General features: G+C 46.6%; 1 protein-coding gene across 2 annotated transcripts in view; it reads right to left on the bottom strand.

The window, feature by feature from the left end:
- Positions 1-21,563, bottom strand: part of LOC104936080 (ATP-binding cassette sub-family A member 1) — a 28,585-nt gene that overhangs the window by 6,334 nt on the left and 688 nt on the right. The window contains exons 2-37 of one of the 2 annotated variants that reach the window (XM_019265174.2): positions 20,999-21,099; positions 17,465-17,555; positions 14,739-14,880; positions 14,508-14,626; positions 12,796-12,917; positions 12,512-12,715; positions 11,328-11,417; positions 8,197-8,437; positions 7,913-8,052; positions 7,711-7,827; positions 7,413-7,607; positions 7,095-7,300; positions 6,819-6,995; positions 6,478-6,700; positions 6,124-6,345; positions 5,832-6,036; positions 5,555-5,665; positions 5,262-5,436; positions 4,861-4,992; positions 4,492-4,769; positions 4,193-4,413; positions 4,009-4,084; positions 3,678-3,928; positions 3,543-3,594; positions 3,332-3,457; positions 3,105-3,244; positions 2,886-3,010; positions 2,651-2,749; positions 2,356-2,545; positions 2,158-2,252; positions 2,016-2,048; positions 1,825-1,930; positions 1,616-1,690; positions 1,289-1,458; positions 970-1,147; positions 749-864 (exon numbers count right to left, since the gene is read on the bottom strand). In XM_019265174.2, the coding sequence (XP_019120719.2) occupies positions 749-864; positions 970-1,147; positions 1,289-1,458; positions 1,616-1,690; positions 1,825-1,930; positions 2,016-2,048; positions 2,158-2,252; positions 2,356-2,545; positions 2,651-2,749; positions 2,886-3,010; positions 3,105-3,244; positions 3,332-3,457; positions 3,543-3,594; positions 3,678-3,928; positions 4,009-4,084; positions 4,193-4,413; positions 4,492-4,769; positions 4,861-4,992; positions 5,262-5,436; positions 5,555-5,665; positions 5,832-6,036; positions 6,124-6,345; positions 6,478-6,700; positions 6,819-6,995; positions 7,095-7,300; positions 7,413-7,607; positions 7,711-7,827; positions 7,913-8,052; positions 8,197-8,437; positions 11,328-11,417; positions 12,512-12,715; positions 12,796-12,917; positions 14,508-14,626; positions 14,739-14,880; positions 17,465-17,555; positions 20,999-21,064 (5,309 nt within the window). In that variant the 5' untranslated portion in view covers positions 21,065-21,099. Of the gene's footprint in view, positions 1-748; positions 865-969; positions 1,148-1,288; positions 1,459-1,615; positions 1,691-1,824; positions 1,931-2,015; positions 2,049-2,157; positions 2,253-2,355; positions 2,546-2,650; positions 2,750-2,885; positions 3,011-3,104; positions 3,245-3,331; positions 3,458-3,542; positions 3,595-3,677; positions 3,929-4,008; positions 4,085-4,192; positions 4,414-4,491; positions 4,770-4,860; positions 4,993-5,261; positions 5,437-5,554; positions 5,666-5,831; positions 6,037-6,123; positions 6,346-6,477; positions 6,701-6,818; positions 6,996-7,094; positions 7,301-7,412; positions 7,608-7,710; positions 7,828-7,912; positions 8,053-8,196; positions 8,438-11,327; positions 11,418-12,511; positions 12,716-12,795; positions 12,918-14,507; positions 14,627-14,738; positions 14,881-17,464; positions 17,556-20,998; positions 21,100-21,563 lie in introns of those variants that run through there. The other variant, XM_027281365.1, reaches the window with a different exon arrangement.

The following is a 21,563-nucleotide window of genomic DNA, read 5'->3' as shown; positions in this document are numbered from 1 at the left end:
GTCATAGAGTGCAGTACAGTGTAGAGTTGTCACAATACCAAAATGAGTAACCACGATACTATACCAGACAAAGTATCACGGTTCCGGGCATTATCGCGATACTGCAGCTTTTTTTTATTATTATTATTTTTATGAACTGCAATGTATTTTGTACAGTTTGGTTTTTTGAGCAAAATTAGTTGTTGCCACTGATGACGACGCCGCGGCAGACTCGCTGCTCGGGCCGGGTGCTTCTGCCACGGTGAGTGTGTTGTCTCGTGTTTGTGACTGTAAGCTGTGCCCGCGTCTGGGCGAGACAAAACTTTAGCTTGTTGTTTGTTTTGAAGCGAGTTTCTATCTTAGCGGAGTTGTCTTCGCGGAGTTCGTTCTTGCCGGCAGAAACACACAAACAGCCAATCAGCTAACAGATGGCCGGACCCAGTGTGCAGAAACAACCTATCATATCCCCGGACGTCACCGGTAACAGGCCAACAGCCAATCATTCAGCAGCTGTGTAGTTCGGTTGCAGTAGTTGCCATATTAGTTTGTTTACAAGGGAACATGCAGTGAGAAGCCTGGAGGAGAGCAGAGACGGCCGCTATGTAGCAGAAACTGGCACCGGTAGTATAGTAATCCACGGTAATACCGTCGTGTAGAATTTCTAGCATAGAAGGAACCGTTACAATTTGGCACTGCGCAACTCCAGTACAGTGTCGTACAGTGTCGTACAGTGTCGTACAGTATTGCACAGTGCAGTAGTGTATCTGACCCGTAGAGCAGCAGCAGCAGGGCGAGCACCGGCAGGTTGGTCGATGACACGTAGGCTTTTTGTTGGAAACATATAAAGATGACGATGACGAGCGTCGCCGGAACAATGTAGTTACACTGCAGAGACACAAAAACAAAATCAACAAGGACACACACACACACACACACACACACACACACACACACACAGTGTGACAGACTGAAGGTGCGTTTGTGTCTCACCATGTCCCAGATGAAGTTGGCGACCCAGTAGAGCAGCGGCTGCACTCCGCTGATGAACTGCATGTGTTTGGCCTTACTGACTCGCTCCTGGATCAGGAAGACCACGAAGCTCGCTGGGACGAAGGACATGGCGAATATCACACAGATGGACACCAGGACATCCACAGAAGTCGTTACCCTGGAGACAGAGGAAGATGGGTCAGACACCCGATGTACTGAAGAATGTGTTTCCTGTCAGGCGACAAATGTACTTCCTGTCAGGTGTACTTCCTGTCAGGTGTACTTCCGGTCAGATGTACTTCCGGTCAGGTGTACTCACAGGGCGACCTGGGACAGCTGCTCCTTGGTCAGGTTCAGGGGGTGGTTGAAGGCGCTGATCCCGTACTTGTTGGGGTCTCGTCCTTCAGGCAGATTCGCTCTCAGGATGCCGTTATTCATGACGTTAATGAACGCTCCAATACTGTGCCAGCCTTTATTGTTGAACCAGATCTGAGGACAGGTACGCACCTCATCAATATTCATTTATTCATCAGGTATGTATCTCATACATGTTGTCACTGACAAGTCAGATTGACTTTAATGTTCATGTTAATTTATTCTGAAAGTACAGCATCTACTTGCTGTCTATCCACAGCTAAAGACTCACCTTGACGTTGTTCTTTGTGTCCAAACCGTTGATGAAACCAGACAGACTGTCAAGGAATCGATCTGCAGCCGCTCCCTAAAACAGACAATACGTCAGGACAAGTCAACACAGTTAACAGTCGTTAAATAAACATCTTATTTTGGTAGTCCAGTCCATTCATTAGCTCAGACTTGTCATCTGATTAGCTGTTGAATAATCACATGACTGACCTTCTGCAGCTCAAAGATCTTTCTGACTCGTTCGATGGCGTCGTCAATCTCATTGGCTGGTGGGAGGACCTGAGTGCTCCTGGCACCCAATGAGAAGCCTCCGTACCTGCATAAAAAAACTAAAATGAGAAACTGAATATTTGGAAGTTTGATATTTTAAAAAATAAAAGCAGAAAAGAAGAATTACTGACCTGAACTCATTCACCCAGACTTTGTTCTTCAGACTGAAACACATCAAAAACTGTTATTATAGTTAGTTAGATAGTATTTCTGCAGTATATCTATATTGCTGTGTATTACTGCAGTATTTGTACTGTGATGTGTGTACGTCACCTCTTGCCGATGATCTGGGCGTAGGTTTTCACCAGGTAGTCTGAGATGTTTCTTCCTGTCAGGTTCTGCAGAGTGTCAGTGGCGCTCATCTTCATCTGAACACAAACAGGAGACATTGGAAACATGTCGGTTTTCAGAACAAACTAATGAGGGTTCAGAGCTGGGCTGGGTCCAAGTTCAGGTATCATCAGGTCTGACCTCTGGTGGAGGCAGTCCTCCAGCTCCGGCGGGACAGTCCGGCAGCATCTTCTTCTTCCCGTCACAGCTGCAGAAACAGGCCGGAGACGGGTTCTCCATGGTCCAGTTGGAGGAGCTAAAGAGCTGCTGGACGCTTTCAGGGATGTCCAGGGTCAGCCAGTCCTCATCACCCATCGTACAGGGCACCTCCCTGAGGGGGACGGGATTAAATCTGATCAATGCTCAGCTCTCAACATAACTAATCCAGCCTGATCTGATCTAATCTGAACTTCTGTTGAATGTTTTTTGTTCTTACGGGATCGGATGTCCGTCCATGCAGCGAGTCCCAAAGCCCGGAGCATCCATCAGAGCACTCAGTAACTTCTGCATGTTGGCGTCTGACGGAGCGTCGTCACTAACACAAACAACATTCAACAAACACACAGAAAACACACAAATGTTCAACCCAGGTCAATGTGCTTGTACTGATAATAAAGTTAATTCAGGTGGAGACAGGTGTGGACAGTGTGGACAGGTGGAGACAGGTATACCTGATGAAGGTGACCTGGTCTTCGTACATCCAGGGCTGCAGCTCCAGACTTGGGTATTTTCCAAACGGGGGGACGATGAGACTAAAGACAAGAGCGATGCAGACGAAGACGGCAGGAAGGATGATCTGAAGATGACCACATTCAGAACAAATGTTTATTCAACGCATTAGAAACATAATATTAATATATCAATACAGAGACATTGAGGTGGGGGCATACCTGAGCAAAGAATCCCTTCCTGGAGCGCCGAGCATACAGGAAGCGTTTCCACAACAGAGCCACGAACTGCTGCCGCTTCAGACTCCACCCGCTCACCTGAGACGAACCTTTGCCATCGGAGCAGTTCTGCCAATCTGTCTCTGAGGGTCACATGATCAGGTCACATGATCAGACACAGGTCACATGATCAGACATGGGTCTATACTTGGTGGTGGCGTGTGGTTTACCTGCGTCTCCATCTGACTCGTTGCAGTCATCGTTGTCGTCCTCCGTTAGCGGTTTCAGGCAGCTCTGATGGTCTCCTCCACCGAAGGCGTGAGTCCTCCTCCGCCTCCGCACAGGAAGTGTACCATCTGAACACGCAACATGAAGTATTATTAAACCTTTAAACATGTGTTAGAGGTCAAAGGTCATAGTCAGAGGTCAGAAGTCACGCACCTGAGGGCACTTCAGTATCGACTCCGTTATCTTCGGCTACCTTCAGGAAAATCTACAGAAATGACAAAAAGTTGTAACATGTTAGACGACATGTTCTCGCTGATGGAGGACTGGGCTGATGTAAACCCGGCTCACCTCCTCCAGCGTCGTGTCCGACACACCGTAGCTTGAGATGCCGAGGTCGGGCAGCTTCAGGTCCAGGTCTTTGAAGAGCTCCACAAAGGCTCCGTCCTTGGCAGCACTATACGGCAGCACATAGGTCAGCTCGTGTCCGAGGTCCTCCACCAGGCGGGCGGCGGGGACGTGACACAGGATCAGACTCGAGACCAATGACACATCAGGGGGGACAAAGGGAACGTCACAGATGGACGCCGCAGGGCCATTCTCTGAGGACGGAGACACGAGACACAATGAGATCCACCTGAAGTTGAACGAATCAAACGCTCTGCAGGAACAAAGAGCTCACCGATTGTAGCGGCCTCACTTTCATGTTCGCTGCCGAGTCCGGCATCACTGCTGCTAACCGAGGTGCATTCCCCCTCCTGAAAGACCAGAACAGACGGTCAGAGTCCTGACTGACCACCATGAGAGATGGATCAATACTGGAGATAGACCAGTATCAGACACACTGTGGTGGTCCGGGTTCAGACCTTCTTGGTGAAGGACACGGTGCTGGACGAGTTCCTGCAGGAGCTCAGTGACGGCTCTGGGTCTTTCTTCACCAAGGTCAGGTAATAGCCCGTCCCCAGCTGGTTTTTCAGGTACAGGGACGAGCCCACGCAGCACAGCTTCCCGTGGGAGATGATGGCGATCCGGTCGCCCAGGATGTCAGCCTCATCCATGTGGTGCGTGGACAGGATGATGGTCCGGCCTGACAGGAGACAGGAAGTGAATTAAAGTCCAAGTGGAGGGTAGAAATAACCAAACTGAACCGGTCAGGACTCCTCACCCTGTCGGTACTTTAGCAGCAGATCCCAGATCCCTCTGCGGGCATAGGGGTCGACACCGGCTGTGGGCTCATCCAGGATCACAACTTTCGACCCCCCGACGAAGGCCAGAGCTACAGACAGTTTCCTCTGCATGCCACCGGACAGTGCGCTGGTCCTGGAGGTGCGTTTGTGCGGCAGCCCAGTGTCCTGAAGGATGTGCTCAATCTCACCTTTCACCTGCTGCTCCGACAGGCCTTTGAGTCGGCCGTAGAACCAGATGTGCTCTTCCACCGTTAGCCTGCGGGGGGCGGCACAACACATCAACAGGGTCACATGATAACTGGACGTACAACAGAAACAACGACTGAAGGCCATGATGGAGGACTCACATGCTGAAGAGAACGTTGTGTTGTGGACAGACTCCCAGACTCTGTCTGATGGCGCTAAGCTCGGTCCGGATGTCTCTGCCCAGGATGTAGGCAGTTCCCGAGGTCGGAGGGAAGAGGCCGGTAAGGATGGACCTGCAGGGCGTTCAACAAAGATGATTAAGAGCAGATCTGGATCTGTGACTATATATGCACCTGTTTACTAACCTCTAACTAGGTCTTAGCGTCCTTGTAGCATCCCTGTAAGGTACACGTAACATACACATACCATACCCTACAGCATCCCTACAGTCCCTGTACCTGTACTTTTGCCTAGACCTGGACCTGTGTCTGTATCAGTATCTGGACTCATTGATATGGACCTGTGTCTGTATCTGGACTGGCTGATCTGCTTCTGGACTCACATAGTAGTGGTTTTTCCGGCCCCGTTGTGTCCCAGGAAGGAGGTGATCTGTCCCTCATAGAAGCCAAGTGTCAGTCCGTCCACCGCCAGCTTCTTTCCATGACGATAAACCTTCACAAGGTTTTCAATGTAGACACCGGGCTCCAGGTGAGCCGGCTCTTCCTCGATACACACAGCTGGACACACACAGGAAGTCTTTTTCACATTAAAAGTCTCACAGATATAACAGATATGGTATGTGTGATATGATGGATCTCTCTAACATCGCTGTGGGGTGACTGATGGCGATCTCACCTTCTGCGTTTCCTTTCCGGTTCAGAGGGACTTTGGATTGTCCGTCTTTCTCTCCAAACCAGTAGGACTTGGTGAAGGGGAAAAACCAGGGCCGAGGGATCCCGTACTGACCTGAGAGCATCAGGAAACACATCATTACCTAAAGATACTTAATCCTCTTATTCTGCTTGAACGTTAAGTTAGGCTGAAGAGTCGATGTAATCTTCATCGCGGACGCATCGATTTCTTTCAGGTTCTTCAGTGTGTCTTGTCCGTGAATCAAAGCATGTGTGCTCACCTGGAAACACAGCCTCGATGTACCAGGTGAGGACCGCGTACAGGATGGAGTCCAGGTACATCATTGTGATGGCGGTGCGGAGGCTGAAGTCGTCCTCCTCCAGAGGACTCGACACCAGGTTCATCCACTGGATCCCGACGCCCTGCTCCTCAAACAGGGCGAAGTATTCACAGCCGAACCCGAATGCCACCGGAGACAGTAGGCTCTGCGGGGGAAGAGAAAATGTGACTCAGTCCGTCCAATCACCACACAGCATTGTTACAAAGAACTCAAAGATGGCTGGCAGTCTTACAGCGAACACTTTGGCTCCGAAGCCAATGTAGTCCTGCCAGGCAACACACAGCACGTAGGGCAGGTAGAGGGTGAAGTAGATGATTCCTCCACAGGCGGCTGCCAAGTTAGCACGGGCAAACGCTGTGCTGAGCAGGAAACACTGCATGATGGTCACCACAGCGAACGACCCAAGGAAGAGGAAGACCACTCCAGGGTCGCTGTACGGCAGCAGGTTTCCATTCTGTACCGGACACAGTGAGACCAGAAGCAGAACATTAATAACACAAAGTACAAACATTCATGTGAAGACATTCAACTATCTACTGATCTGTGGACTCGTGTCGTTAAATGTGGACTCGTGAGGTCTCGTCACCTTGAGCAGCAGCACCAGTAGTCCGGCACTGATCAGCAGGGGGATCAGGCTGCTGATGAACCAGCTGAACCACAGGATGCCATTGTTCAGTCCCATGATTCTCATGGTCTCCTTCAGCCTCGCCTCCTTCTCGTACACTACGCTCTTCAGGATGATCGCCACCGAGTACATCCATGCCAGAGTCATGAAGAGCGGCATGGAGCGGCTCATCACCCGCAGGAAGCTGAGGAGGGAGGACACAAGGACATAAGGACACAAGGACATAAACACTTGAGTGGTGAGACGAATCCATAAACTCAAAACCAGAACAGGACAGTCCTGAAGGTTCTGGAGGCTCTTACATGTCGTCGACGTAGCATGGGTACGGCATCTGCTGGATGTACACGCCCGTCTTCTCCTTAGTGCCCGTCATGGCTCTGATGATACCGTGCTCGATGACATCCTGCAGGTACGAGAACCCGCCCCAGATGTACCGCATGTCCTCAAACGGGTCGGCACGAGGACCTGGATCCCAGTACCTGAAGAGGAGGACACTTTGTTACCTTTGGACTGCGTAAACTGTCTACAGGCTTTATGCTGAACTAAGCTAACTAGCAGCGACACGTGTGTGTCCTCACGCGTCTTTGATCTTATTGGTCCGCTCCACGTTGTCGATGTCCATGCGAATCTTGTAGTTCAGTTTTGGTGGCAGCTCAGTGGCGTTTGGGACGACATCCGGGAAGACGATGCCCGCCCAGAACTTCCTGTCCTCCAACAGCACAATGGACTGGTTGACCAGGAGCTCCTCGCTGGAGACCGGCTCCAGTTTGTCCAGATTCACACACTGACATACACAAAGAGAGGGAGGGGTCAGGTCATGTGATTTACCTGGCTGCTATGATCAGAACCTCCATGGTTCTGGTCCTGGTCCATGAGCTTTTTTTAGCTCCACTGACCTCCATGAAGCGTGAGATGCTCATGATGGCCTGGTCGGTCTCGTTGAACACGTCTCTCCAGGTGAGGGCGGTGCCTGGCGGCCGGCGGTCCTCTGCTTGCTTGGACAGGAAGTTGGAGATGTCAGCCACAGTCCAATCGGTGTCGGTCAGCTGAGCGTGGAAGAACCTTGCAGTGACGTTGTTCTTCAGCAGAGTCTGTGTTCATGATCACAGACAAGAAAAACAAAAGATAAAACTACAAAATACAGGAAGTAGAAGAAGAGACAACAGGTCAACATGGTGGGCGGAGCCTCTTTACCCTGATCAGGTCCATCTGTTCGCTGTTCTCCATGAAGCTCCAAACTTTGGGTCTCATCTCTTCCCACATTCCACCGAGGTCCCTGAACACACCAAGCTCCTGGAAGGTCCGGTTCACCTGAACGCACCACAGACAGACACAGGTGAGGTAGCCCACTCCTCGTGCAGGAAGTGACCACGTGAAGTCATGAGTTACGTCATACCTCGTGGATGACCCTCTGCGTGGCTGGTGTGTGGGGGGTGTACAGGATCTTGCCCATCAGCAGAGGCTTCAGGGCCTGCCATATCATCCGGGACATCGGGTTGGAGTCCATGTTCTTCACCAGACTGTTACAGTACGGCGCTGAAACACATACACAACGTACACACAAAGCACACATGGGATAGGGGTTACTCCTGATTGGTTAATTTTGTTTGGTGGATATCTGTAAACACTACAATACCCATGAGCCTCAGCTGCTGTTGCTATGGAGAAAACAAGACTCACTGGACGAGTTGTCGTAGAGTGCTGAGGGCTCGTCCTCACTGCTGTTGTGGTTCCCAAACAGAGCCTTATAGTTGCTGTCCTCATACCAGTTCAGGGACTTGATCTGCAGGCCGCCACCTTCAGGGTGACCACACACGATCCTGGATACCGCCTGGTACATGGTGCTGGGCGACGACGTGGCATTGTGTGTCAGGAAGATAATCTCATTCCTCAGGTCGACCCAGCTCTTCATACCAGCCAACTGGAGGACACAAGAAGGTTCTGGTTAGACCGGGTCATGTTTGTTTACTGTTTTAATATCAGGACCACAAACAGGCGACTGAGCTGCTGTTAGACCGTTGTTAAGAGATCATTGGGTGGTTGTTTGTTTTGTTTGTTCCCTGTTGGAAACTACATGTGGTCAGAATCACTGAGTTTGTGTAGATTCAGTGAAGTCAGGACGTAAACATCAGAATATAAATTCACAAAATCAAAATAGTGAAACTAAAAATCTAAAGTTCAAAACAAAAATCTTTACATGAAGAATCATTCCGCTTCACTTCAGGTGTTTTCAGAGAGACACAACAGAAGAACCTTTTTAAAACCTTTCAGCCTGTTTACACTTCAGTTATCTTCAGTTTAACTTCAGAACAAATGTAACCTCTGCTCTCATAAACAATCGCTGACAGTGAAGTGTGGTCTGTCATGACTTCCTGTTGACTCATTTGAAATGACTTAATGAGCAGCGCTCATCACTTTTATCCAGCTGATGTCAAACTTTGTCAGAAATAGAACGACAAACTTCTTCCCTTCACTGAACGTACTGGAGAAAAGGATTCTGGGAGGTACGAGCTTATGAAGAGCACTTGAACACATCATCACTACGGACGGTCACAATAAAAGCTGGAGAATGTGTTTCTGATACTGTGTGTAACAACACTACATGACAGGTGGATCATGAATCTGAATGCTGCATCAAAAACGTGTTGATTAGTTAAACGTCCTAATAAAAACTATGTTCAGTGTCACTGTGAAACCTCGTATCTCCAAGTGCTGAGAGTGAACCTGATCAGTCGGCACACCAAAAGTTCAAAATCATGTTGAGAAACTTCGGACGGATTGTTGTTGTTTCCTGCAGCGACTTCAGCAGGAGGAGAAGGAGGATGACAGGAGGAGGAGGTTACTGCAGGTCGACTTCACTGACTCGTCAGCAGAAATGAATCGGATTCATCTGATGCATTTCTGTTAATTAGTGCTGCTGTAACGAGGCCGGCAGCTCATTAAGACTTTAGTGTTTGTGAAGATTTTCAAAATAAAACTCAGAACCTGAAGGAAACTATTTAAAGGACCAATCTGTGATTTTTACTGTTTTCTGTAAATTAACACACACACACACACACACACACACACACACGGTTAAATTGAAAACATGTGACTGCTGTGTTTGGTTTATGTGGATGCTGAGTCAGGAACAGGACGAGTGTGTGTGTGTGTGTGTGTGTGTGTGTGTGTGTGTGTGTGTGTGTGTGTACTTGTGTTTGATAACCTCGGGGTGAAAAACAACAAACTTGGTCAATCTGACTGAACTTTACTCTGATTATCAGACAGAAGAAGAAGAAGAAGAAGTGAAACAAACAGGACTAAATGTGTCCCCAGTTTACTTCCACTGTGTCCCACTGTGTCCCCAGTTTACTTCCACAGTGTGTGTGTGTGTGTGTGTGTGTGTGAGTGTGTGTTTGTGTTTGATAACCTCGGGGTGAAAAACAACAAACTTGGTCAATCTGACTGAACTTTACTCTGATTATCAGACAGAAGAAGAAGTGAAACAAACAGGACTGAATGTGTCCCCAGTTTACTTCCAGTATTTCCCCAGTTTACTTCCATGGTGTCCCCAATTTACTTCCACTGTGTCCCCAGTTTACATCCAGTATTTCCCCAGTTTACATCCAGTATTTCCCCAGTTTACTTCCAGTATTTCCCCAGTTTACTTCCACGGTGTCCCCAATTTACTTCCACTGTGTCCCCAGTTTACATCCAGTATTTCCCCAGTTTACTTCCACTGTGTCCCCAGTTTACATCCAGTATTTCCCCAGTTTACTTCCAGTATTTCCCCAGTTTACTTCCACTGTGTCCCCAATTTACTTCCACTGTGTCCCCAGTTTACATCCAGTATTTCCCCAGTTTACTTCCAGTATTTCCCCAGTTTACTTCCACGGTGTCCCCAATTTACTTCCACTGTGTCCCCAGTTTACATCCAGTATTTCCCCAGTTTACTTCCAGTATTTCCCCAGTTTACTTCCACTGTGTCCCCAGTTTACTTCCACTGTGTCCCCAGTTTACATCCAGTATTTCCCCAGTTTACTTCCAGTATTTCCCCAGTTTACTTCCACTGTGTCCCCAGTTTACTTCCACTGTGTCCCCAGTTTACATCCAGTATTTCCCCAGTTTACTTCCAGTATTTCCCCAGTTTACTTCCACTGTGTCCCCAGTTTACTTCCAGTATTTCCCCAGTTTACTTCCACTGTGTCCCCAGTTTACTTCCAGTATTTCCCCAGTTTACTTCCACTGTGTCCCCAGTTTACTTCCAGTATTTCCCCAGTTTACTTCCACTGTGTCCCCAGTTTACTTCCAGTATTTCCCCAGTTTACTTCCACTGTGTCCCCAGTTTACTTCCAGTATTTCCCCAGTTTACTTCCACTGTGTCCCCAGTTTACTTCCACTGTGTCTCCAGTCTAACAGTTCAGTAGAGCAGCAGTCATTGCTGGTTCGGAGTTCTTGTCACTGTTAATCTTCATGTATTTCATGTTAATATTGACGAGTGGATCTTTAAGAGTCCCCTCGGTGTTGTGACCTCCAACATGGCTGTCACCTGCAGTGTCTCAGTGTGGCGGCGAGCAGGGCACAGATGAACAGCAAGTGTTTGTTGTTTTGTGAGACGTTTGAGTCTTTGTTCAGCTGGGAGCTCATCTGTCTGTGCTGCAGGAAAACAGCTTTTATGTGGACACAAAGACCCACAGAGACCCACAGAGTCCTTCATAGACCCTGAGAACTGCCAAGCAAACCCACTGAACCCTGCCCACTGGGGGACACGTCTGTCTGATTTAAAGTTAAAGACATTTCAGAGGTGTCGGGTAACCAGGTGTGTTTCTTACCTCGACTGCCAGAGAACCCAGATTTTCCAGGAGGTTGTTCGTCGCCCTGGCAACCTGTCTGATGGCCTCGGGGTCGGATGTGACGTCCCTCTGAGAGACAAGACGTTTTAGTCTGCAGCTCAGTGAGTTATAATAAGACACTTTATTAACACAGTTCATGTTTTTTTTTTCATTTTGAGTTTCTCTAAACTGAGCTGATCTCAGAGCAGAACTACTTTTTTAATGTCTGCGTCATCAAACCTGTGAGACAAACATTCAGAAGCTCATAGAACCTGTTTTCTGTCTTTATTGATGAGAACATTTTAAAGTTCAGCTCAGTATTTCCTCTCCTCTCTCGTCTGTCTGAAGGATTTCACAGGTTTCTCTCTCGGCTGCCGTGGAAACTTTGCGTTCAGACTCAGTCTGTCGGCTGCTCGGCAGCTCGTAGATTTCTGCAGACAAAAGAGTCGAGGCCTCGCTGACGAGTCGCTCGCTTTCAAATCCACCAAACTGGTCTCCAGGCTACGAAAACTGAGACTGTAAAGAGCAAAGACAGGCCGCGACACGCCTTCTCCCACACACACACATAACAAGCTGAATACACACCTGAACCAGGTGGAAACGCCCTCCGTCCCACACAGCACACAGAAACTTTTTAAAAGGTAAAATGGGACGTGTTAAAATCCGCTTTGATTTAGAAAGGTCAAAGTTTGTTTGATTCTTCAGGAATGTTTCTGCTCCAACACATCCCTCACATGTTGATTCACGTCTAATTAACGAAGATGACAATGAAGAAAAGGTGGAAAAGTTTCTTTGTGCTCGACTGCGAACATGCACTGTAAAAAATGTCTGTAAATTCTGCGGTGAAAAACTAAAAGACTAAAACATGCCGTGAAGTATGACGTGTATTTTATATTAGAGGCCGTTAATTATACAGTAAAACACTGTAATATTTATATACTGCATGTTTTACTGTCGGAGGTTACAGAACATGAAATCAACAGTTTGTTTTTTACAGTGTGGCTTCATCACGTTTGACCTTACTCAGATTCTGCCCATAGCTGAAAGCTCAAGAAGTGACATCGATCATGTGACCTCGCTGCCATCAGTTAAACATCTGTCACATGGTTTTAATCACTTCCTGTGTCAGGTCCAATCACAGCCCTGCTGTGTGACCCGAGCCCCGTCAGCAGGTGTGTCATTACCTGGATGGGTTTGAGGAAGTCCAGGTTGTTCAGGAAGTGCTCCTCAGCATGGTTCAGCCAGATGGGCGGTGCCTGACAGATCACTTCCTGTACCAGCATCGACACCTGTTTGTCCGAGATCGTCACAAAGTCCTCCAGAGGACGCTCGCCGCCCTTCCTGGGACACATGTCCCTCAGGTGGACGCCGAAACCCTTCAGGAGCACCTGAGAACGAGAGCGAGGAGGGTCATATTGAGCATGTGCAGAATGTGTTCATACTGAGCATGTGCAGAGCGAGTTCTCACCTTGTCCAGGTGAACGTCGGCCTCTCTGATCTGCTCCACGCTGTGCTCAGGAAATGATGCGTTCATCCGCAGGAAGCTGGTCAGAGTCTCGTCATCACGCAGGAAGTGCTTCAACTTAAAACCTGAAAACAAACAAACAGGTGAGAACCCTGACACCTCCTCCTCACCTCCTCCTCCTCACCTCGCCACCTCCTCTTCACCTCCTCCTCACCCCCTCCTCACCTCCTCTTGGACCCTGGCTCAGTGTTTCTGGCTCAGACCCTTCAGGAGGAAGTTGTGCCCATATTTGTGTGTTGGTGGGTGTGTCTGTATGTAAATGAGCGGCCATGTTGTGACTCGTCAGGTGTTGTTTCTTTTTATTGGACAAAGACCGTCTTCCCCCGCAGACCCCGCCCCCCCACAGACAGGTTTAAACATGACAACAGCACAGAGACAAAGAGACCTCAGAGAACGCTCAGGGAACGTTGAGGAAACACTCAGAGAACGCTCAGGAAAGGTTTACTCAGCTGTGATGTCATCAAACAAACCATCTTTAACCTGCAGTCTGGTTCTGGGCCCCTCACGGACCAGAACCAGACTTCAGTTAGTGACGGGTCAGAGGACATGCAGAGCTGTCTGACATCATCAGCTCTGAGTGATGTGATTGGTCAAATGAGGAGCGGCTTCCTCTGAGAGGTCCAACAGAGACACACGCCATAGTTCATTAACAACGCATCATTAACCACAAGGTTAGGTCCTGGTTCAGGTCTGGTCCTGGTTCAGGTCTGGTCCTGGTTCAGGTCTGGTCCAGTCCTCCTTATGTCTGTGAGTTTGTTCAGCTGCAGAGCGACATATCTGAACTCAGTGACTCTCAGTGTGTCATCTCCACCGCCAAGTGTGACCCGCTGAGGTCCAGCTCTCTGTCTCTGTCTCTGGTTCTGGTTCTGGTTCTGTCTCTGTCTCTGTCTCTTCAGACTCCTCTCCTGAACTCTGACCAGGTAAAATCACCTGAGAACCCCAGACCTGGCAGCAGGTTGGAGCAGGTAGCCATCAGGTCCACCCCCGCAGAGATCAAATGAACACAAAGAAATTCTTCAAGTTCAGCAAGGCTGAAAATCCACAAAGTAAAGGGGGGCGGCCCAAAACCTGAAGACTGGAGACTGGAAACTGCAGACTGCAGACTGAGGACTGGAAACTGGAAACTGAGGACTGGAGACTGGAGACTGGAGACTGGAGACTGGAGACTACAGACTACAGACTACAGACTGAGGACTGAGGACTGGAAACTGAGGACTGGAGACTGCAGACTGAGGACTGGAGACTGAGGACTGAAGACTGGAGACTGGAGACTACAGACTACAGACTACAGACTACAGACTGAGGACTGAGGACTGGAAACCGAGGACTGGAGACTGCAGACTGGGGACTGGAGACTGAGGACTAGGTTTAAGATTCTCTCAGACTGTTCATGATACAGTTATTGATTATTGATCAGATCAGTCGTCTGAGTCTGATGTTTTAAACATTGAAACCAGACTCGACTCTGTGACATCACATCCTGTTTATGTCCGTTTACCACCAGAAACGTTTCAGAAACGTTTCAGAAACGTTTCAGGAGGCTCAGATTTGCTCAACTTTGTGGTTTATGTACCTACAATCTGCAGAGGGCATTTTATTTTAAAAATCCTGACTGTTTTCTTCATGCACAGGGCATTTTATTTTGAAAATCTTACCTGTGCGGCTGTCCTGCAGCACCCGCAGAGCCTGAGCGAGCTCCTTGAAGCCGTCCAGGTTCTTGTCGTTCTGACTGTACAGGAGGATCTTCTTGGCGTCCGAGAAGAGGCGAGAGATTCTGACCAGGAAAGAGGAAGAGGAGAGGTTTTTCAGAATAAAAGAGGCAGGAAGAGGAAACCTTAGACAGTAAACAATAAAGAGGCCTTTCAGAATAAAAGCTTGAGACTCACATGGAGTCGTTGAAGTTGCCGACAATGCCTGGAGACTCGCCCGGCGTCGGGTTCCTGAAGCACGGGTTGTTGGCATTGCAGAGGATCCCCTGAAGCCATGGCAGCGTTCCCGCCGAAGGCATCGCCTTGTTGGGAAAGTGACCTGCAGACAGGAAGTAAAGACAGGAAGTGAGACTCTACTAAAAGCATCAACATGACGAGGCTCGTGGGAGATAAAGGTTCTCGTCTTTCATGTGCACGTGCTGAAGAAGATCATCTTTATCTGCTGCCGTGTTGGAACACAGCGTCCATACGTTCACCTGGACAGGTAGATAACCTGTGAGGGAGGGGGAGGGGTGGAGGAGATGTGTGCTGTGACCTTTACCCCCCCTTCACCACCCATCAGGAACCTTTAGCTGCCAACAGGTCTGTTTCTAATCACAGAGATAAGATAACGATGAGCTGAGCTCAGGACGAACGAGGACGAGTCGACCTGCAGCGAGCGAGCGAGGAAACATTTATTATTGATAATCTATTGATAAACTATTCTAATCATCTATCAATGATTGATGAGGACACATCTGCCAGATGTTTCTAAGCACACTCAGCTGCACATTATTTCCGTCTATCATGAATTAACGTGACGAAAACCTTTGAAAAACCTTTTGAACCTTTAGAAATGACACAAACTAACTGTGACTCCTCCTGTCTGTCTGAACCAATGAATGAATGAAGCGTCTCCATGGTGACGACCTGCAGACAGTTGGACCATAACTGACAGAAAACGTTCAGAAACTGACTTTGTCCCTAAACTTCCAGAACTTGCAGGTCTCCTGAACCCTCCTGGACCCCACTGCACTCTCCTGGACTGGCCTTACAGGACCTTCTTGTGGCTTCTGTGATCCAGACTCTGGTTCTGGTCCTCATAGATCATTCTGAATCTTCACGATTGTCCATGTTCAGGATCAATAATCGGCTGATTGGACTGTAAACGCTGATGTAACGTTAGGTAAATGTGCTGAGACCCTGACGATGATGATGACCTGAGCTAGTCGGCGCTGCTTCAGCCCGGCGGGTTTCAACACGTCTGAGCTCACATGCTGAATGAATCACAGCTCAAACATTCCTCAAACAGACAGGGCAGAACTGAAACCACTGCTGGTCCAGAACTTCTGCTTTCCACAGGGAGACAGGAAACCAGCACAGGGTTAATGTAGTCTCACAGTTGGACTCGCTGATCCCAGTCCTGCTCGCTCAGCCCGGACTCTCTGAAGAATTAACAGGTCAGACAAAGAAACAAAGAGGAGGAGGACCCGAGGATTCCAGTCCGTCAGGTTTTAATCCTCCACAAAACATGACGCCTGAAGGTTCAAAATCCAGACCCTGCTGCTGCTGAGAGACCCAGCTGGGGCGGTCCACAACAGACAAGAACAGACCCGAACAAACCAGATCAGAACTGTCCAGAACTGACCAGATCAGAACTGTCCAGAACTGACCAGATCAGAACCGTCCAGATCAGAACTGTCCAGAACAGACCAGAACCCACTAATATTATTGATCATTTCGATGAATTACTGGTCGGGTTCTAGAGCTGCAGCCTGTGGTTGTGTAACTCTGTGGTGTTCTTATCGGTCCTGAACACAGCACACTGACCTTCACCGGATCGAATAAAGACCTGATTACGGCGCCGAGATAAGAACCATAAACGGTCGAATCACTTGCAATCCTGCCAGCTCGACACTTCCTGTCACATTACCCATCAATAACTGATAATCAGGAATCAATGTAATGTTCCGAGTCACACTGACAGCTGATAGGAGGAGGCGTCCTGAACGCTCATCCAGATCCACGTCTGTTAACCAGAACCGCAAATATTCCCAGGCAAGGGAACAGTCAAAGAAATTAGCTCCTTAAGTCCTTTCCTGACCACTTTTGTGGATGTGAAGATGGACTACAAAACGCTCCTCTGAGATCCTTCCTGGATCCTCCCCGCGCTCTGACCGTGTTGTTTGCTGCAGGAAATGTCAAACTGTGACGTCATCATCAGTCAGAGTGTCAGTAATAATGAATATTGTCCAGCTGTCACAGAAGCAGATGAAGTGTTTGTTAGCTGCTATGCTCGCTCACACACAAACATATTAGCAAGTTATGGCAAAGATCTCTGAGGAATCAGCAACGGGAACTTCATGAGGATCTGCAGGACGCTGGATGGCACAGTTCCAAACAGTTTGGACTCTGTGTGTGAACGCAGAGAACACAGGCAACAACACAACACACACAATGATCAGAGTGACATCACGGCAACACGTATGTTCATGTCCACACAATGATCAGAGTGACATCACGTCAACACGTATGTTCATGTCCACACAATGATCAGAGAAGGACATCACAGTCAACACGTATGTTATGTTCACACGCTCTCTCTGCAGCTGTCATTTTAAACACACTGATGTTTAATGACTGAACGCTGCGTTCATTTTAAGGAACTGTGGGACGGCATCATCTTCTTTCCTTTCCTAAAGGATGGTCTATATGCCTCTGCTGAAGGATAGAAGAAGGAAGCTTCGAAGCTCCTTCCCTTCACAGTAGGGATTCAACCAGCTCTCATTAGACGGACACGTTAACACTTCAGTGAGGAACCTTCATGAGACAAACTGAATATTAGACCACACCTGAGGATTCTCCTTTGTCATCTGATCGATGATCAATAACCTGATTAAAGGATGAAGGCTCTTTGGACTCACACTCGTGCTGTTCATAGGGCGGGTAGTTCAGTCGCACAGCGATGAGGTGAAGAAGATCAAGAGCGCCAGAGATTTCAACCAGAAGCTGCACCTGAGGACAGGAAGTGACATGTCAACAACAGGAACACATACTAACAATACACGCTAACAACATACTAAGAACGTACTATGAACATGCTAACAACATACTAAGAACATACTATGAACACGCTAACAACATATTAAGAACGTACTATTAACACGCTAACAACATACTAAGAACGTACTATGAACATGCTAACAACATACTAAGAACATACTATGAACACGCTAACAACATATTAAGAACGTACTATTAACACGCTAACAACATACTAAGAACGTACTATGAACATGCTAACAACATATTAAAACGTACTATGACACACGCTAACAACATACTAAGAACGTACTATGACACGCTAACACATACTAAGAACGTACTATAGAACACGCTAACAACATATTAAGAACGTACTATGAACACGCTAACAACATATTAAGAACGTACTATGAACACACTAACAACATACTAAGAACGTACTAGAACCGCTAACAACATATAAGAACGTACTATGAACACACTAACAACATATTAGAACGTACTATGAACACGCTAACAACATACTAAGAACGTACTATGAACACACTAACAACATATTAAGAACGTACTATGAACACGCTAACAACATACTAAGAACGTACTATGAACACGCTAACAACATACTAAGAACGTACTATGAACACGCTAACAACATACTAAGAACGTACTTTGAACACACTAACAACATACTAAGAACGTACTATGAACACACTAACATACTAAAACGTACTATGAACACACAACATATAAGAACTACTATGAACACGCTAGACACCTATTATAATATTATACACACTATAATTAATAATAATAATTATTATAATAATAATAACTTTATTTATAAAGAACCTTTAAAAAACAGAGTTTACAAAGTGCTTTACAGAGCAGCAGTGTTTGACAGAAACAATGAAAAGAAAAGAAATTATAAAAGTACAATTACTAAACAGAACATTCATGCATAGTGTATAAAAAGTAAAAATAAAAATAAATAAAAAATAAAACAGATAAAAATAGACGACATCACAAGCGGGCCAATCTGTAAAAATTAGTTTTAAGAAGTGATTTAAAAGAATTTACTGATTCTGCGAGCCTTAGCTCCTCGGGCAGGTCGTTCCAGAGTCGAGGGGCCCTGATCTGTTTTTAACCTCGATCCTGAAACAACCAGAAGTGACCTGTCCGAGGATCTGAGGCTGCGAGTTGGCTCACAGTGGGTTAACATGTCTGCAATATAATTAGGAGCCAGACCCTTGTGGGCTTTAAAATCGATCAGTAAAATTTTAAAATCAATCCTAAAATGCACAGGAAGCCAGTGGAGTGAAGCTAAAATTTGTGAGATGTGATGTCGTCTGTTAAAACCGGTTAGAAGCCTAGCTGCTGCATTCTGTACAAGTTGGGTGCGTGAGAGAGATTCTTTATTGATGCCGGAGAGGAGTGAATTGCAATAGTTCAGTTTTGAGAAAATTAAGGCATGGATTATTTTTTCTAGATCGGATTTTGGGAGCAGATCTAAAAGTATTAGAATTGCACTCTCACCCCTATCAACAGTTAAAACAATATCACTGGTCACCTTGAGGAGTGCAGTTTCTGTGCTATGTTGAGCTCTAAAACCTTACTGGAATTCTTCAAAGAGGTTGTTGTGACACATAAAATCTAAAAGCTTGGATGAAACCACCTTTTCTAAAATTTTTGATAAAAATGGAAGTTTGGAAATAGGTCTAAAATTATTCAAATCTGAGGGGTCAAGGTTAGGTTTCGTTAAGAGGCTGGACAACAGTATGTTTAAAAAAGGCAGGAACGATGCCTTCAGATAAAGAACTATTAATAATCAAGAAAATGCTGAGTCCAACTGTGTCTATAACCTCTTTAAGGAATCTAGTGGGGAGGGCATCAATGCTGCAAGTAGCTGACTTCATGACTTCATATGACATTTGTTAAAACTAAATTAGAATAAAAGTGAGCTCTAGCGTCTTTTACTACTGTCTGATATTGCTTTGGTGCATCTTTCCAGCTTTCATAAAATACGACTGAACCTGTTTTCTTCCATTGCCGTTCCTTTCTTCGGCAGTTTCTTTTCAACTTATGGGTGACATCATTTAGCCATGGTTGTGGAATGGAAGTGTTTTTTTTACTTTGTAGGGGGCAGCCGAGTCCACGGCTGTGTGGCAGGTTTGGTTAAAAAGGGAGACCAGCTCTTCTGAACAAAAATGGTAAAACATGACTAAGAAGTGAGGGTGATAAAACTATACGAAATAAAACTGCTTTGTGGTCCGACACACAGATATCCTTTGTAGAGAGGTTGTCTGGGCTGAGACCATGATGAAGGACCAGATCTAGGGTGTGACCTTTGGTGTGAGTGGGTTCTTGTACGGCCTGAGTGAGGCTAAAGGAGTCAAAGGTGTCCATAAAATCAGTGATAAAAGTCAGTGATGGGCAGCAAACGTGTATATTAAAATCACCCAAAATCAGAATTTTATGTTTAGCTATAAAACCAGAAACAAACTCAGGAAACTCTTGGATAAAAGCATTATTTGGCCTTGGTGGTCTGCAGATAATTAAAACCAGTACAGGGTCTTTGAACGCACTATGAACATACTAAGAACACACTAAAAACACACTATGAACACACTAAGAACACACTAAGAACACACTAAAAACACACTAAAAACACACTATGAACACACTATGAACACACTAAGAACACACTAAGAACACACTAAGAACACACAGAACACACAGAACACACAGAACACACTAAGAACACACTAAGAACACACTATGAACACACTATGAACACACTAAAAACACCAAGAACACATTAAAAACACACTATGAACACACTATGAACACACTAAGAACACACTATGAACACACTAAGAACACACTATGAACACACTATGAACACCTTAAAAAACACACTATAAACACGTTAAAAACACACTATGAACACACTATGAACACGCTAAAAACACACTAAGAACACACTATGAACACATTAAAAACACACTATGAACACATTAAAAACACACTATGAACACACTAAAAACACACTATGAACACACTAAGAACACGCTCTCTGTCTGTGTCCTGTCAGCCTCATAAAGTGTTGGTGTATGAAACAGGAAGTGGCTTCAGGTCTTTATTGTTGGTCATTCATAATAAATGACGACTCATCGATCCACACACTGATTTTTTTCCCATGATGCCTCAGCTGTTATCAGGATGCCGTGGCTCTGTGACCTTTGACCTCCTTCATACAGACATGAAGTTTCACTTTACTGATTCGAAGATCAGGAAGTCAAAACTTATTCAGCTTATTCAGCTGATTGATTGATGATTAAATCACCCGGTAACTAAAACAAAGACTTCATCTGTGTGTGTGTGTGTGTGTGTGTGTGTGTGTGTGTGTGTCTGACCGTCTGTCGTCGTCTGTAGGTGAAGTTCTTCCACAGCAGCAGGCCGAGCTGCGTAGAGACAGACATGTCTCTCTCTCTGAGTGTCAGCTGTCGCTCTCTCTCTGTTAAACACAGACAGGTAGATCCACACAGCAGTCAAAGGTCAAAGGTCAGAGCCGATATTAAGACGACAACACGAACACACACACACCCCTCCAGACTGAGTGAGAGTGATGGAGGGCTGTGTCACATGACCTGACCTCCAGTCCAGTACATACACACACACACACATACATGTATGTATATCTGTCTATGTACTGTATGTGTGTGTGTTGCTTGTCTTCAGATAAACTGATCAAAGTTTCTCTGTCAGCCAATCAATGATGCTGATTGGGGGGGGGGGCATTTCACACATGCAAATGATGCATTCAGAGCCCCCTCACACACACACACACATTTACACACTTTGATGACAGAGAGCTCATCGTTCATTCATCACAGGAAACACTGTGAATGTGTGTGTGTGTGGGGGGCATTAACACCCCTACACACTCACACACACACACACACACACACACACACACAC

The sequence above is a fragment of the Larimichthys crocea genome, chromosome I (assembly GCF_000972845.2).
Source record: "Larimichthys crocea isolate SSNF chromosome I, L_crocea_2.0, whole genome shotgun sequence".
In the NCBI taxonomy this organism is placed as follows: Eukaryota; Metazoa; Chordata; class Actinopteri; family Sciaenidae; genus Larimichthys; species Larimichthys crocea.
Note: the sequence above shows the minus strand (reverse complement) of the source record. Positions and strands in the feature narration are given on the sequence as shown.